Source organism: Diabrotica virgifera, chromosome 9, assembly GCF_917563875.1.
Source record: "Diabrotica virgifera virgifera chromosome 9, PGI_DIABVI_V3a".
NCBI lineage: Eukaryota > Metazoa > Arthropoda > Insecta > Coleoptera > Chrysomelidae > Diabrotica > Diabrotica virgifera.
This window is the reverse complement of record NC_065451.1, coordinates 203009478-203025184: the sequence shown is the minus strand read 5'-3', so window position 1 is coordinate 203025184 and position 15707 is coordinate 203009478. Positions and strand designations below refer to the sequence as shown.

General features: G+C 33.2%; 1 protein-coding gene across 2 annotated transcripts in view; it reads left to right on the top strand.

The window, feature by feature from the left end:
• The first annotated feature begins 4024 nt into the window (after positions 1 to 4024).
• The window catches only part of LOC114330496 (BTB/POZ domain-containing protein Tiwaz), a 140217-nt gene continuing 128534 nt past the window's right edge, over positions 4025 to 15707 (top strand). Inside the window, exon 1 of one of the 2 annotated variants that reach the window (XM_028279840.2) lies at positions 4025 to 4299. In XM_028279840.2, the coding sequence (XP_028135641.1) occupies positions 4226 to 4299 (74 nt within the window). In that variant the 5' untranslated portion in view covers positions 4025 to 4225. Of the gene's footprint in view, positions 4300 to 5408; positions 5499 to 15707 lie in introns of those variants that run through there. The other variant, XM_028279841.2, reaches the window with a different exon arrangement.

The window sequence follows — 15707 nt, the reverse complement described above, 5'->3', positions numbered from 1 at the left end:
AAGCGGATTCAAACCTGCCAAAGAAATACCCAATTGCAAGATTGAATGTCCCCATTCCATTCTTTAATTTCCATTGAGAAACGCTTTTTAAACGGATTAATCACAAAATCCTCTTTATGCAATTATGTTACTAACATTTTTGCAAATAAACAAAAACTTATATTTGGGAGGTTAAAATTAATTGTTTTAAATAAGATTGTTTACATCTGGTTTTGGTAACACTTTAGAAAAAGTCACGCGTGACCACTGGTAGTCACATAGTTATAATAAATTTTGTGGAAGTATGTATATAAAAACAAACGTTTTCAGTGTTTTATTGTTAGACAAATTTTTAGTGTTTAGTCATGACACACATCCCGATGCAAAACGTAAGCAAATTAAACAGAGTCCAAGTTAAGAAAGTTCACAAAATGACATATTTGGGAACTGTGATAACGGACCAACTAGATCCAGACATAGAAATAAAACGTATAATAGAAATGACTAAAACTACTTTTATGAAAATGAAGTCATTTCTTTGCAATAATCACCTCAGTTTAGAACTAAGACAAAGAATGGTTAAGTGCTATATGTTTGGTCCGTACTTTTGTATAGTGCAAAAGTGTGGACGCTAAAAGTATCGATCATGAACAGAATTTAAGCATTGGAAAGATGGATTCATAGACGGATGCTGAAGATAAATTGGACAGCAAGGAAAACTAATGAAGAGGTACTAAGGAGGTTCAACAAAGATAGAGAACTGCTAAAGACTGTTAAACATCGAAAAATGTCTTATCTGGGGCATATAGTGAGGGGAAGTTGATATAAAATATTACAACTGATCCTTAAAGGCAAAATAGAGGGCCGTAGAGGTGTAGGAAGAAAGTTTCTTGGTTAAAAAACATTCGTGAATGGACTCAGATATCAAATAGGGGACAATTATTATTCCATATTGCAGAAGATCGAGAAGCCTTCGCAATGCTGATCGCCAACTTCGGATAATTCTGATATGGCACATAAGGAAGAAGAAGAAGTTGTTATTTGTTTAGATAATAATTGTATATTTAGTTTTACTTGCCAATAATTATACAGCTTCAAGGTTAATAGAAATAATTAAACATTTTAAGAATTGCTACTCTAATTAATTTGCTGGTAGAATGTGTAGATTTGAACTAGTGCGTCTCAAACAAAAAACCTAAAGTTTTCTTAGGGAAAGACTTACTTTTACCGTGAAATAATATTTTATGTTCAAAACAAACCAAAATTTCTTCTTTTTTGATCAATTCTTCGCGCCGCACTATCCTTTCCAGTAACTTAACGTTACATAAAAACACTTATTTAACTTTTCAGTGCGTGGTTGTCATCACCTCCTGAGCGCGTCAAGTAGAAGTTGGCATTTTCGATTTACACTGATTACGATGTGAGTTACTGAATGCCAATCCAAACACAAAAACGAGGCGATAGATATCCAACATTCCGATTTCGGGTAATTACGATTCGACTTGCTCATTTCTATTCGATTTGTTAAAAGTTACAGAATAGGGCTGATTGTCATCATCTTGCCACTTCTGTCTTAGAAAAACTGCCTCAAACCTCCCATTATGTTCAGCTTTGTATTTTGTTCCCTCAGTTACGAGCTCTGTTCGTCCTTGCATTCTGCGTTACGCTAAAACACCCATAAATATTAAACCCAATGGATAAAATAAAACTTTTCCATCACGATTTTTATATAAATCACAATGGCTATCTGAAAAGTTTAGAAATAAATTGTTCTTTTTTGAATGTCGCTTTCGAATGTCACGAGATAATATAAGAAGTTAATAAAAGTTTGGTAGTAAATAAGGGATGCGTCAAGTAAGTAAAGATATTTATAAGTTGTAAGAGATTTTGAAGTAATTCGGGACGATATAAGCGCTTTGAATAATGGTACACAAAGGGATAAAAATAACTTTTAAAATCGTAAAATTTATCTATTATTTATCTTCTTCAAGTGACATTTGAAGTAAAAAAGGCTTAGTTTTGTCTTATACAAATTACATATATTTAATAGAATCTGGGAAAACGGGATCCACTGTTTGCAGTGAGTGTTCTATCTCAGAAATACCTAGATATGAATCAGGAAGTATATGGCTGTTTCATTGATTTTGAGAAAGCATTTGACAGAGTACAGCATAATCGTCTTAAAAAAAATTTGTGGCAGTAACTTTTTAATCGTCTTAAATAACGCAGTAGAGATATTATAGTCATCTCTAACCTCTATTCAAATCAAACAGCGAAAGTGAAAACTGAAAATGAACTGACTGAGGATATCCAGATTTTCTGTGGGTATGCTAAGGGTGTCTTTATTACCATTGTTGTTTATTTATACAGTAAATCCATCTCAGAATTAGCGTTGGCCCAAGTCAGTGAGGGCCCAATAATAGATGATGAACCACTTAATAACATAAGATATGCTGACAATGCCGTCCTTCTGACGAGAACACTAGAAGAACTACACCTTGCTCAACATCTAAATATACATTGCAACGATGATGGGCTAAAAATAATATTGCAGAAAATCTAGTTCATGCTATTTACAAAACGCACAAAGCATCAAAGTTAAGCTAGTACTAGATAATATAGAAATTGAGCAAATATCTTCGTACAAATACTTTGGAGCATGGATCATAGAAGATACTGATCAGAGAAACGAAATAAGAAGCCGCACTGAAATTGCACCGTAAATTTTTAACACAATGGGAAAACTTTTCTGTAATCGCAATTTCAATATAACGCTCCTGATAAGAATGCTTCGATGTTACAATATTTTCTCCACTCCTTTATATGGTGTTGAGATCTAGATACTGAAACAATCCAACATAAAAAACCTGGAAGCATTCGAAATCTGGTATTCTGAAAATATCATGAATGATTCGCAAAACAAACGCACAAGTTTTCGAACAACTAGAAAAACATTGCGATTTAAATTCCATAAAAATCAGGAAGTTGGAATAGTTGGGACACATTATGAAAAAAATAGCAACTATTAAATTCAATATCCATATCATCCAGAGATTCCAGAATAAAGTATTAAGTAACATCGTTGATGTTCCTTGGTATATCAGACCTCCACCTTGAGATGGAAGATGCAGATAAAGTTATCAACAAGATGGAAGATAGTCACGCACAGCGGCTCTACTCAGAGACATGTAAAGAGGATAGACTTGGCTAGGGATGTGCCACTCAATGCATGGATATGTAACGCCGACATAGGATTAAGTGGTCTAGCCAACTTTGTCAGTCACATGCGCGGGATCGTTTGGTTACAAAAGATTGATAGATAGACCACCGATCGACTGTTTCCGTGCTGTTTCCACGTTACGCTTTTTTTGGTGAGTATGCCGAGTCTAGGCTTAATATGTCAATGGCTTCACTACAGTCAAACATCGAGGCCATCCAGCTCCTCGATAATACTGGATTAAAGAAAAGACATAAACGAAGAAAACCATTTTTTGACTTAGGTAGTCTAAAGTGTTAATTGGTGAAAACGCAGAGCATAGTGCTGTGTTCTGTGCTAGCTATAGTGCATAGTTGTGAGATAAAATAAGAGGACAGCATTGGGTAAAGTTGTTAGAATGTAAGTATCATTTAGTTTCAGTCAAAGAAGAATTGATAACTGCTCAACTGTGACCAGATTTCATTGGTATAAACACAGCTTAGCTGTTAAATAGAAAATCTGTGTATGACATTACGTTGAGGATTATCAGTTGTGTCCTAAAATCTGTGCTATCAATCATTTTCGAACAGAATATACAAATTAAATATCTTAGATAAAATAAAAATTTTAGACAGTCTTCTTGTTAGCATCACACTTCGACCTGTCCACAGGATAACATCCTTCACAAACAGAGAGGAGTTAACTCCTCCCTCCTCTTTAAGACCGCTCAAAGTTCCCAAAGCGGCAGAAAACATCCCGCTCAACATTTTTCACCCCTACTGCTGCTCTGTAACTCACCCTATTCTGAAACTGAAAACTCGGGCCATGAAGAAAGCTCTCCACGCCAGTTCTCAGTTGCGTTCGAATCATCAAATCGGAAGGAGCTTTCGCTAAACCGGTTGAGAATATCTCGAAGATTTCGTCTCGATTGGTACAGACGCACGTTGTAAGGATATTTATTTTGTAAACAAGTTTCTAATGTAATGGTGTACATTTGAAATAAAGTCTTTTTAGATTTTCTCGTGGATTTAGACTGTTTTTGGTGGTGTTATGATGGCAAACTATGGTGTTTCGGTCAAAAGAAGTGCTAGTGATTTGGAAGAACAGAATTTGATGCTGTACAGGTAATTTAAATATTTTGATACAAAGTTTTTGCAGTTAGATTGGATTTGGACCCATACAATTTTTCTATGAGTTTATTTCTTTGAACATAAAAAAGATTATTTTCATAAACTATTTGTAATTCATAAATTTGCTAATTCCTGAAAATGCATTATGAAGTATGCAAACATTTGTGTATACAAGGCACCTTTTTATGACAGTACAACATACTAAAACATATTTTTCGTAAGATAATATTATAACTTATCTTATATAATAATTAGGTATTATGAATTAAAAAAACACTCCTAGTCTTGAGGAATTACTGAACAGCTAAGAATCTAAAGGGAATAGTAAATTACATTGTAAGACCACTAAGATGCATTACATATTAACAAATATCTTCAGACTGTTTTATAACAACCCTTTTAGTAAGGCTGTACTTAGTATCCCCAGTATTTAAAAGTAGCAATCAACTGGAAGTTTGAAATTACAAACTTTAGTATCTAACTTGCCTAAAATATTTGAAAAACTTCTTATGATACTACGAAATAATTTTCTAAAAAATCTAATATCTTATCAGATACCTTAACAATTTAGTTTCCATCATGCCAAATCGGCACGAGATGCTATTGCGTTTCTAACTGGTATGTTGACAAAAGCAATTAATTCAAAAACCTACCTTTGTGTATCTTTGTTGATTTGGCTAAAGCCTTCGATAGAGTTTGCCACCCGTACCTTCTTGCAACACTGGAGAGGATTGGCTTTAATAGAACTTATGCGGTATTATCGTCAAAATAGAATTCATTGTGTTGCAAGTTGAAAGTATTAGGAGAAGCGATTGAATTTAAGCCAGTGAACTATGGAGTACCTCAGGGCATAGTATCGGGACCATTATTATTTAATATCTCTATAAGTGATACGTATAACTTACAAATTTAAGGAGATATTATCAACTTTACAAGTGATACTGCAGTATATTATGAAGACTCTACCACTTCACACGAAGATTTCGTTTGGATTGATACAGATGCACGCTGTAAGGATATTGTTATTAATTTGTAAACAAGTTTCTGATGTAATGGTGTACATTTGAAATAGAGTCTTTTTAGATTTTCTCGTGGATTTAGACTGCTCTTGGTGGTGTTATGATGGCAAACTATGGTGTTTCGGTCAAAAGAAGTGCTAGTGATTTGGATGAACAAAATTTGATGCTGTACAGGTAATTCAAATATTTTGATACAAAGTTTTTGCGCTTTGTATTTACCTAACCTAATTATAGGGTGGTTCATCTTATTCGCCTCGGTCTCTGTACGGAAAACCACTTGATATTTTAAAAGAATTTCTTCATAAAAATATACACGGCCTTTAATACTATAATCTAAAAATAATGTGAATTATACAGGGTGCTCCAAAAAAGAGTGGTGTATCAAAGTTATATTTTTCTTATTTCTAATTGACCTTAAAAAATAAGCTATACTTTCATAAGGGTCATTCATACCTAAATACAGGGTGTTTTGATTTATTTCGATTTTTATAAGGTAAGGTTTTAGAAAAACATAAATATCTACGAATCTTAGAAGCAGTAACAAATTCTTTCTTGGATCTTAATAACAGACTATTTAACATACTTAAACAGATGCTTATTGCAACAAAATTTCTTACAGGGTGGTCAAAATATGAGATTGTTCTATTAACAAATTCAAGCTGTAATAACTTACTGATTTTAAATGGAACACCCTGTATATTACTAGTCTATCGCGTAGAAAATTTACTTACCTTTCAATTTGTATTAGGGTTTCCTATACCTATCTTTTTACAGGGTGGTCAAAATATTAGATTGTTCTATTAACAAATTCAAGCTGTAATAACTTACTTAGTTTAAATGGAACACCCTGTATCTTACTAGTCTATAGCGGATAAAATTTACTTAGCTTTCAATTCTTATTAGGGTTTCCTATACCTATCTCCCTTAATTTTTTAAATATTTAAAGATTTCCTAATTTGTAAGCTTTAAAAATTAGAATTAAGTACCTATGTCGTGGTTATGTCCAACACATCACCAACACCGGCAATATACTTAAATATCTTCTTCATTATTAAAATTCACATTTTTCTCATTTAATCACACAGTGTGTTCTTATTTTAAATGACATACTCGATATTCTATTCTTTATAATGGAAGATATTTAAAATATCTTCAATTCCATGTAAACATTCTCAATTCCCATGTTATTCTGTAAATACCTATTTTTACATATTTTTGTACAATAGGCTCGTTTTCGTCAAAGTAGCCATTGCATTTAATTGTTTGTAATTGCGATTCAAAGATTCAAACAAAAATCTCTTCCAGAATACGACATCGAATATAGGGTATGCAGTTTAATATAAACATATTATTCAGTGTCACATGTAGGCCAAAATCAAGTAAAATAATACAACACTCTGTGTGATTACATGATAACAATGAAAATTTTATTAATGACAGTATCTTGTTAAGTATATTGCCGGTGTTGGTGATGTGTTGTACATAAACAGGACATAGGTACTTAATTCTAATTTTTAAAGCTTACAAATTAGGAAATCTTTAAATATTTAAAAAATGAAGGGAGATAGGTATAGGAAACCCTAATAAGAATTGAAAGCTAAGTAAATTTTATACGCGATAGACTTGTAAGATACAGGGTGTTCTATTTAAAATAAGTAAGTTATTACAGCTTGAATTTGTTAATAGAACAATCTAATATTTTGACCACCCTGTAAAAATATAGGTATAGGAAACCCTAATACAAATTGAAAGCTAAGTAAATTTTCTACGCGATAGACTAGTAATATACAGGGTGTTCCATTTAAAATAAGTAAGTTATTACAGCTTGAATTTGTTAATAGAACAATCTCATATTTTGACCATCCTGTAAGAAATTTTGTTGCAATAAGCATCTGTTTAAGTATGCTAAATAGTCTGTTATTACGATCCAAGAAAGAATTTGTTACTGCTTCTTAGATTCGTAGATATTAATTTTTTTCTAAAACCTTACATTTTTATAAAAATCGAAATAAATCAAAACACCCTGTATTTAGGTATAGGGAACCCTTATGAAAGTATAGCTTATTTTTTAAGGTCAATTCAATAATGTTATCAGATATAGGGCATTCCATAAGAAAAAATATAACTTTGATATACCACTCTTTTTTGGAACAACCTGTATAATTCACATTATTTTTAGATTGTAGGATTAAAGGCCCTGTATATTTATCTGAAGAAATTTTTTTAAAATATCAAGTGGTTTTCCGTACAGAGACCGAGGCGAATAAGATGAACCACCCTGTATACTTTTCGATTTGGACTCATAGAATTTTTCTATGAGTTTATTATAATGAGTAAAAATATTAGTATTTTGCAATTTTCAAAAGTATTTCATAAATTTGCTAATTCCTCAAAAAGCATGTGCAAATATTGGTCTTAATTTTTATTCATAATGTGTATCGCCTTTTTATGAAACAGCATCCTAAAATATATTTTTCCTATATTCTATTTTATTTCGTATATTTTCGATATTTTATAAGAGTATGTGCGAATGGGATCTAAACACACTATAAAATACAAAAACACAAATATTGCTCTGAATTGTTGATAAACACTCTGAATTGTGTTTTGTGTTATCTCAGTTTTTAGAAGATTGCTGATAATTCCCAACCGGACTTATGGGATAGTTGGGATTCGACTTCCACCACTTTGTATACCAGGTTCATAATTATAGTGCCTAGACTTATGCAGGATATGCAGTTATAAAATCATTATCAATTTTTATAGAAAAAAGTTAGGCAAATGAACATACAAAATTGAAGAAATAAAGCATATGAAATATTTATTAAAAATATTTATTTACAAAATTATAATACAGAATACAGCTATATAAAAATGTTAAAGTGCGAGGTCAGTGTCACTATCGCTATCATCTGCTAAATTAATTGCAATATTTTGAAAATACAGTCGAACCCGCTTATTGGAATAGCCTTTGTGCCAAGGAAAAAAATTCCTATAACCGGGATATTCTAATAACCGATCATTGGTTGCTACTATAAATGTTTCGGGACCTCAAATTTCTATTCCTTAAACCGGGATATTCCTTTAAGAGGTAATCTAATAAGCGGGTTCGACTGTATAGGAATTTTGAACTTTTTCTATTATGTGCAATTGCATTTTGCCAGTTATGCTATTAAGGTGATACAGTAGCGATCAACAGGTAGCCAAAACGCGTTCCAAGATTACGGCTGTAATTTTGAATATTTTTTCGAGATATTTGGCACACGTATTCGTAATATAATAAAGAATGGCGGTACAGAGCCCAATTTGAAAAATATATTAATATGTGGAAATTACTCTGTAATTAAATACAATATTAAAAAAACGAGCCTGTACCGCCATTAAGGAGAACAAAAAAATACACTTTCTTCAAATAAACTTTTTTATCCGATGCCTAGATTTTGTGTCATTTTGGAACTACTAATGAAATAAAAAATTTTAGTAGTTCCAAAATGACACAAAATCTAGGCATCGGATAAAAAAGTTAATTTGAAGAAAATGTATTTTTTTGTTCTTCTTAATGGCGGTACAGGCTCGTTTTTTTAATATTGTATTTAATTACAGAGTAATTTCCACATATTAATATATTTTTCAAATTGGGCTCTGTACCGCCATTCTTTATTATATTACGAATACGTGTGCCAAATATCTCGAAAAATATTCAAAATTACAGCCGTAATCTTGGAACGCGTTTTGGCTACCTGTTGATCGCTACTGTTTCCTCTTAATATTTTGTACTTCACTATTGATAAGTTAAATTACAGAAGCGCTTAGAGAAGGTATCGCATTTTTTCTCCCAATACCAGATTTTAATTGATGCCACATGTGTTCTATAGGATTCTAAATACAATAATTATGGTGGCAGTCTTAAAATTGTAGGTCCCATACAATAACATATTCCTTTTTATAGATAAGGTCTTTAAAAATTAAGTACACCACAGTGGAACAAGATAATGACTATTTGATCTTACAATAATTATTATGCATAGCATAAAAACAGTCGTTGAAGTTTTTACTCTCTTAGAATGCTCCATAACTTTTTCTATTTCTTTTGCTAAGAGCTTTATAGCACTAGGTGCACCTTTCTCTCGTGTTTCCTTCAGCAAGTTTATGGTTTCCTTCAGGTTCTCTTTCCTCATTTGACTGTTGTAGGCGGTTGTGGGCTTATTCAAAACTTGTATACATGACAATTTGCTCTCTAAAATTATGTTATATTTATCCTTCCCTTTTGTGGTTTGATGTGTAATATATACAGTGTTCCCTTAAAACTCCACACCCACTTTCTGGTACCATTTAATTTGGCAACTACCGAGAAATATGTCACCATTTGATCAGAGAAATCCATAAATGATTTGAGGGTATTGAATTCTACAATACTAGAAGGTTTTTTTACCATTTCTGTTCTTGATTCTGCATTGATCATTTCTAGAACATTCTGTGTTGTCAGAAATAGAACGTTTCTTTTATATCTTTTCCTACCACTACCCTAGCATTACTCTGTATTGTTATTAATTCCCCCTTTTTGAGTTTTGCTTTTGTTACAGGAGTTGGATTATGTTTTCTTTTGGATCTAAATGTTCCTGGTAAAAAAGTATTACAGTCGATTCATTCTTGTGCCAATTTTACGCTAGTCCTGTTCCAAGACATTACCCTGTCTCTATGAGCAAACTATTTAAGTCCATCAATAGGGTGCTAATCTTGCTGAAGACTCCCTCCTTCTTTATCCCGGTTTGGTACCGGCTACAGTGCTGTTAAGCTACTTTAAGCTACTCGGTTCACCCAACAGCACACTATACTGCTATGGAGACGTTGAGAAAAATTAAGAGATCACATACAAATAGGGGTCGCCAACTTCTTGAAAATATCAAGATCTTGTCTTGATCTTGTCTTCATTTCAAGACAAGATCAAGACAAGAAGTAATTTTTGATTTCAAGACAAGACAAGAAATTTTATATTAATACCAAGATTTCTTGTCAAGAAAACAAGAAATCTTGAAATATCTTGACTAATAATGAAAACTCATAAACGTATTTATTTGTGAAAAAGATAACATTATTTTAACAACATATTTTGATTTATTGAACACTTTTTTTGCTAAAACGATTTACAGAAATGTAAATTAAAAATAATAATTAATGATACTTAAAAAGAATGGAAAAATATTACAAGCATGTCAAAAAATTTATATTTTTCTTTACATCAAGAACTTCCTCCGCCACCTGAATACATATTTAAATATAACCTGCCAAAGCAAGATATTTCTACTATCGTCAGATTAAAAACTCGACACGGGAAATATGAGGCACATCTGCACAAATTAGGAATAATTAATTCATCAGTATGTTTTTGTGATAATGTTTCGATTAGAGATTTAAACCATATTTTCTTGGAATGCAAAATTAACGAGAGATATATAAATCAATTATATTACAAGTTACGACAAACACAAGTTCATTTTCCAATTAGTATAGAATATCTACTAAGTTGTCATAAAATGGAAATATTTAAATTACTCATAAACTACTTGAAAGAAACAAATATAATCATTTAAGTGAAATACGTATAAATATAACAAAACTAATAAATTGAGGTAAAAATAAAATAAAAATATGTGGCTAACGGACTCGCATCCAAGCCATTTTTTCACACACACACACACAATGATACTTACCGAATCCTGTTGAAAAGAAAATTGCAAACTAGATTTTATTTTAAATAACAAATTTAGCACATTTTTAAATCGGAATTGACAAGCCATGAATTAAGGCAGATAACCCTTCTCATGGAGTCAACGACTAGCAGATTTCTTGGCTTTGTTATTGTTAAAGCTGCTCTTGAAAATATCCTTGGCCATTTTCGACAATGACGGGTAGATATTGTCGTGTCTTCTTCACCAATTAAGTATATTCTGACCTAGGCTCATTTATGTATTTTTCAATTTCATACTTCCAAGATTGTAAGTTATCATTGTTAGCGTTCTTAAATAGGTGAGTAATATCTAAATCAAATTCGTTATCTTCTTTTTTCAGACTAAGTGCTAGCTCTGGTATTGGATTCTGTGTGTAGATCATTCTGGGATTTATTAAAATAGTAAGCATTAAATGTTTCTTCAAATTTTTGTACTGCCTCCGATTGTAGAAGCTTTCTCCAAGATGAAGAGGAAAATGCCTCTACTTTATGCCGAGGATCCAAAATAAGAACTAGACAGTATATCCAATTAGTTTTGATATAGTGTTTCAATATTTTATTTCTCGCAGCTTGAATGAAGTAAATTAATTACTCGTCGGTAGTGTCTCTATCAATTTAATTATCAAGTTACTGAGCCCAATATTTCCAGTGTGTCTAAAAGTAAGTTTACTCCAATTACCACCAATGGGAGTGTGCAATATTTTTCCCGTTCGAGCCTTCGAGTATTGAAGAAAGTGTTTTAAAGCTTCTCAGATACTTACAAAAATTACTGATCAGAACCCATTCTTTATCTAATATTTTGCATTTATTTAGATTTTCGATCGGGACTCCCCCCAGTGGCCGTGTTGGCACGCAACGCAATAAAAACCGTCCGCTCTAATGCAAACATGCATTGACGAACTCCCGGTGGAATACGAAAACATCCTCGAGGCTACCCCGTTAGCCTACCGTACCCACCTTTAACATCTCCTCTTCCCTACCCCGAACAGGGAGAAGTTGGTTTTTTGCGGTTTCCCAACTTCATTGCACAATTATACCTGTTCGTCCCAAGAAAATAGCCGCAACTATTTTCTCCACTCGAACGCACACTGTCCACGCCGCGCTCAAAGCCACCTCCTGACCGCCGACGAGGGACGCAGGTTCGCCTGTCGTTGTACAATGGTTTCTAGGGAGACTGGTCGAGAGCAAAGCACGGACAGTACACGTAAATGTCTATGGAACCAACAACAATCCATCAAACTTTCTTCTCTGTTGACTTCTTAGCCTTCTGGACACCACCGTCCGGCATAACCCAGGATCCAAAAACACCAGGACACGGCGCTTGCCCCAGTGTGTTTTTCGGACTGTTTGCTTTTGCTGCCAACACTATACATTCACTACAAACCCTGAAGAGGACTAAATCCTAAACGGGGACAATCATTGATCGCATTTCCACATAGCATTATATCTATACACGCAAATCAAACAATGATAGTAGTAGCAATAAAAAGGTCGCTGGGTAATCACCGGACCGGATAATCAAGAAATTTCAAGATCTTGAAATTTCTTAAGTCAAGACAAGATATAAAATGTCAAGAAAACGTCAAGACAAAATTTTTTAAATTTCTTGATTTTTTCTCAAGACAAGACAAGAAGTTGTTGTTAAGACAAGAATTCTTGTCTTGTCGACCCCTACATACAAAGAGCCAATAGATTAGCACGATGCCTTAATAACACTATTTGCGAAACCGATACATTAACTGTGAAATGAAATCAAGAATCTATAAGGCCAGTACAAAACCAATAATTACGCACGCATCAGAAACAAGACCTTCCACAGCTAAAAGAAAAAGAATGCTCTTCTTCTTCTTTAAGTACCGTGCCCAAATTTTGGCATGGGTAGCTTCCATGACAATTTGCCGATATCGTTCTCGATCTTGTGCGGCATGTAATACTTAGTTGATCCGCTGATAAGCCAGTCCATTGACGAAGGTTTCGGAGCCATGAAAATTTCTTTCTACCAATTCCTCTTTTTTCGTCGATCTTTCCATTGAGTATTAACTGCAGCATCCTGTATCTGCTACCACTCATTATATGCCCGAGATATTCAAGTTTTCTCTTTTTTATCATCTTGATTAAGTCACCTTCGCCTTGACCTACTCTGTTTAAGACTTCTCTGTTTGAAATGCGTTTAACCAAAGATATTCAGAGCATTCTACGATATGACCACATCTCGAAGGCCTCTAATTTGTTCATCATGGTAACCTTCATGATCCAGGTTTCACACCCATACAGTAATACAGGATACACATAACTTTTTAGGAACTTGATTCTTAGTTGTAAATTCAGCTGAGAGTTGCTCAGAACAGATCTAAGTTTCATTAATGCTCCTCTTGCAATTTCTATACAAGAAAGAATGCTCAAAACAATATAAATGTAAATACTCAGAATTACAGAAAACGCGCTATTTCTGATCATTCTGATGACAGATCTCCTTATCTAAGACCTATGATCACTTCAGTTTCATCCGATGAAAATCCTCTACATACTACATGATTTCGTTTGCTATTTAGAGTCATTCTTACTAACCTAACCAGTTTTGTGGTTATTCCCAAGGAGCTGAGTCTTCATACATTTCATTCCTTCTTATTCTATCATAGGTACGCTTAATTAAAATCTATGATTAACTCATGAAGGGTAACATTATGTTCATAGCAGGTAGTTTGGGTTCTTTAGTGTAAAAATCTGATCTGTCACTAATCTATTAACTCTAAAACCGGCCTGATACTCACCTAGTGTATCTTCAGCAAATCTGTTGAGTCTCCCTCTTAGCATCCTGGCTAATACTTTCTAATAAGTATCCAAGAGAGCAACAGCTCCGAAATTTTCAAATGCCAATATATCTCCTTTTTTGTGTATGAGGCATAATAAAGCTTTGGTACAATCTTTAAGCATATTTTTCTATTCCCATATCCTCTTAAAAAAGTTATACGCCCTTTTTGTAGTTCTTTTTTTCTTCCATTGTTTACTCTTTCCGCAGCTATTTCATTTTCTTTCGGTCTTTATCTCTGTCTTCATCTCTATAAGTAAATTTAAATTATCTGTGTTTTGTCCATTGAATAGTGCTCTAAAATGTCTGTTCCATGTACCCATCACTGATTCTTTTTCACCCGTGATTGTTCCATTTTCTTTTTCATGTATGAACTGTAATTCTGGTATTTGGTATCTCCTTTCAGTTTTTTTAGCTTCTTGATAAATCGACTGTATTTTTTGTTTCTGAAATCTTCCTCTAATTTTGTATTATTTTTTCGCTATATTCTCTTTTCTTTCGTCTACATATATATATAGTGACTGTACACCCCGATATGGGGCTAAGTCGCGTAAGCTTTCTAGATCCTATTTCTTAGGGAGGATCAGTCCCTTTTGCTTATGTTATCTTCTTAACGATTTCTCTCCATTTTTTCCTATCTCTAGTTTTTCCCCGCCATTCTCTGACTCCTGCGTTTTTTAAGTCTTCTTCAACTTCTTGCAACCACTTTGATCTTGGTCTTCCTCTTTTCTTTCTTCCTCCTGGATTCCATTCTGTCATAGCATATGTCACTGCTTCATCTCCTGCCCGCCAGATGTGACCTAACCATCTAACTCTGCATTGCTTTATTTTGGTCACGATATCTTCTTTTAGTACTTTCTTAATCTCTGCATTTGTTCGGCTTCGATATTCATTTTGCTCTGTTCTGATTGGTCCCAGTATGGTTCTCATGATCTTTCTCTCCACTATTCTTAAGTTTTCTTCATCTTTTTTAGTCATCGTCATTGTTTCTGCTGCGTATAATAATATTGGTCTAATTATGGTGTTATACATTCTCATCTTGGTTTTAATAGACAGTATTTTGCTTTTAAGTAGTGTTTTATTTGCAAAATAAGCTTTATTCGCTGCCAATATTTTTTCTTTTATTTCTGGTATTCTTTCACCCGTTTTGCTTATTGTCACTCCTAGGTATTTGAAATGTTCTACATCTTCAAACTCTGAATTTCCTATTTTGGTTTTTCCTTTTATTGCTGGTTTCCCTAGTCTTAATATTTTCGTCTTTTCTTCATTTAATGTGAGTCCCATTGTCTCCCCTTTCTCTTTTATTTCTTCTAGCATTTCTTTCATTATGTTTCTATTTTTTGCAATAATAACAATGTCGTCTGCATATGCAATTATTTGTCCACCTCTTGTTCTTAGGTTTCCTTTGTTTATATTTCGTAGTACATATTCTAAAGCTAGATTAAACAGTGTCGTGGATAAGGCATCCCCTTGTTTCACTCCTTTATTTATAATGAGTTCATCTGTCTCGCCTCTTTGCGTCTTTATGCTAATTTTGGTAGTTCTCATTGTCATATTTATTAATTTTCTAAGTTTATATGGGATTTTTAATTTTTCCAGGGCAATCATTAGTTGTTTTCTCTTAATCGAATCAAATGCCTGTTTGAAATCGATGAATAGCATTTCTAATTGCAGTTTGTATTCATTTGCTTTTTCCATTATTTGTTTTATTGTGTGTATAGCATCTATTGTTGATCTTCCTTCTGTGAATCCACATTGGTACTGTCCCACTCTCTTCTTCGTGATCTTTGACAATCTTTTTCTTATTATTGAAGTCAATATTTTATATGTTGTGCTTAGTAGTGTT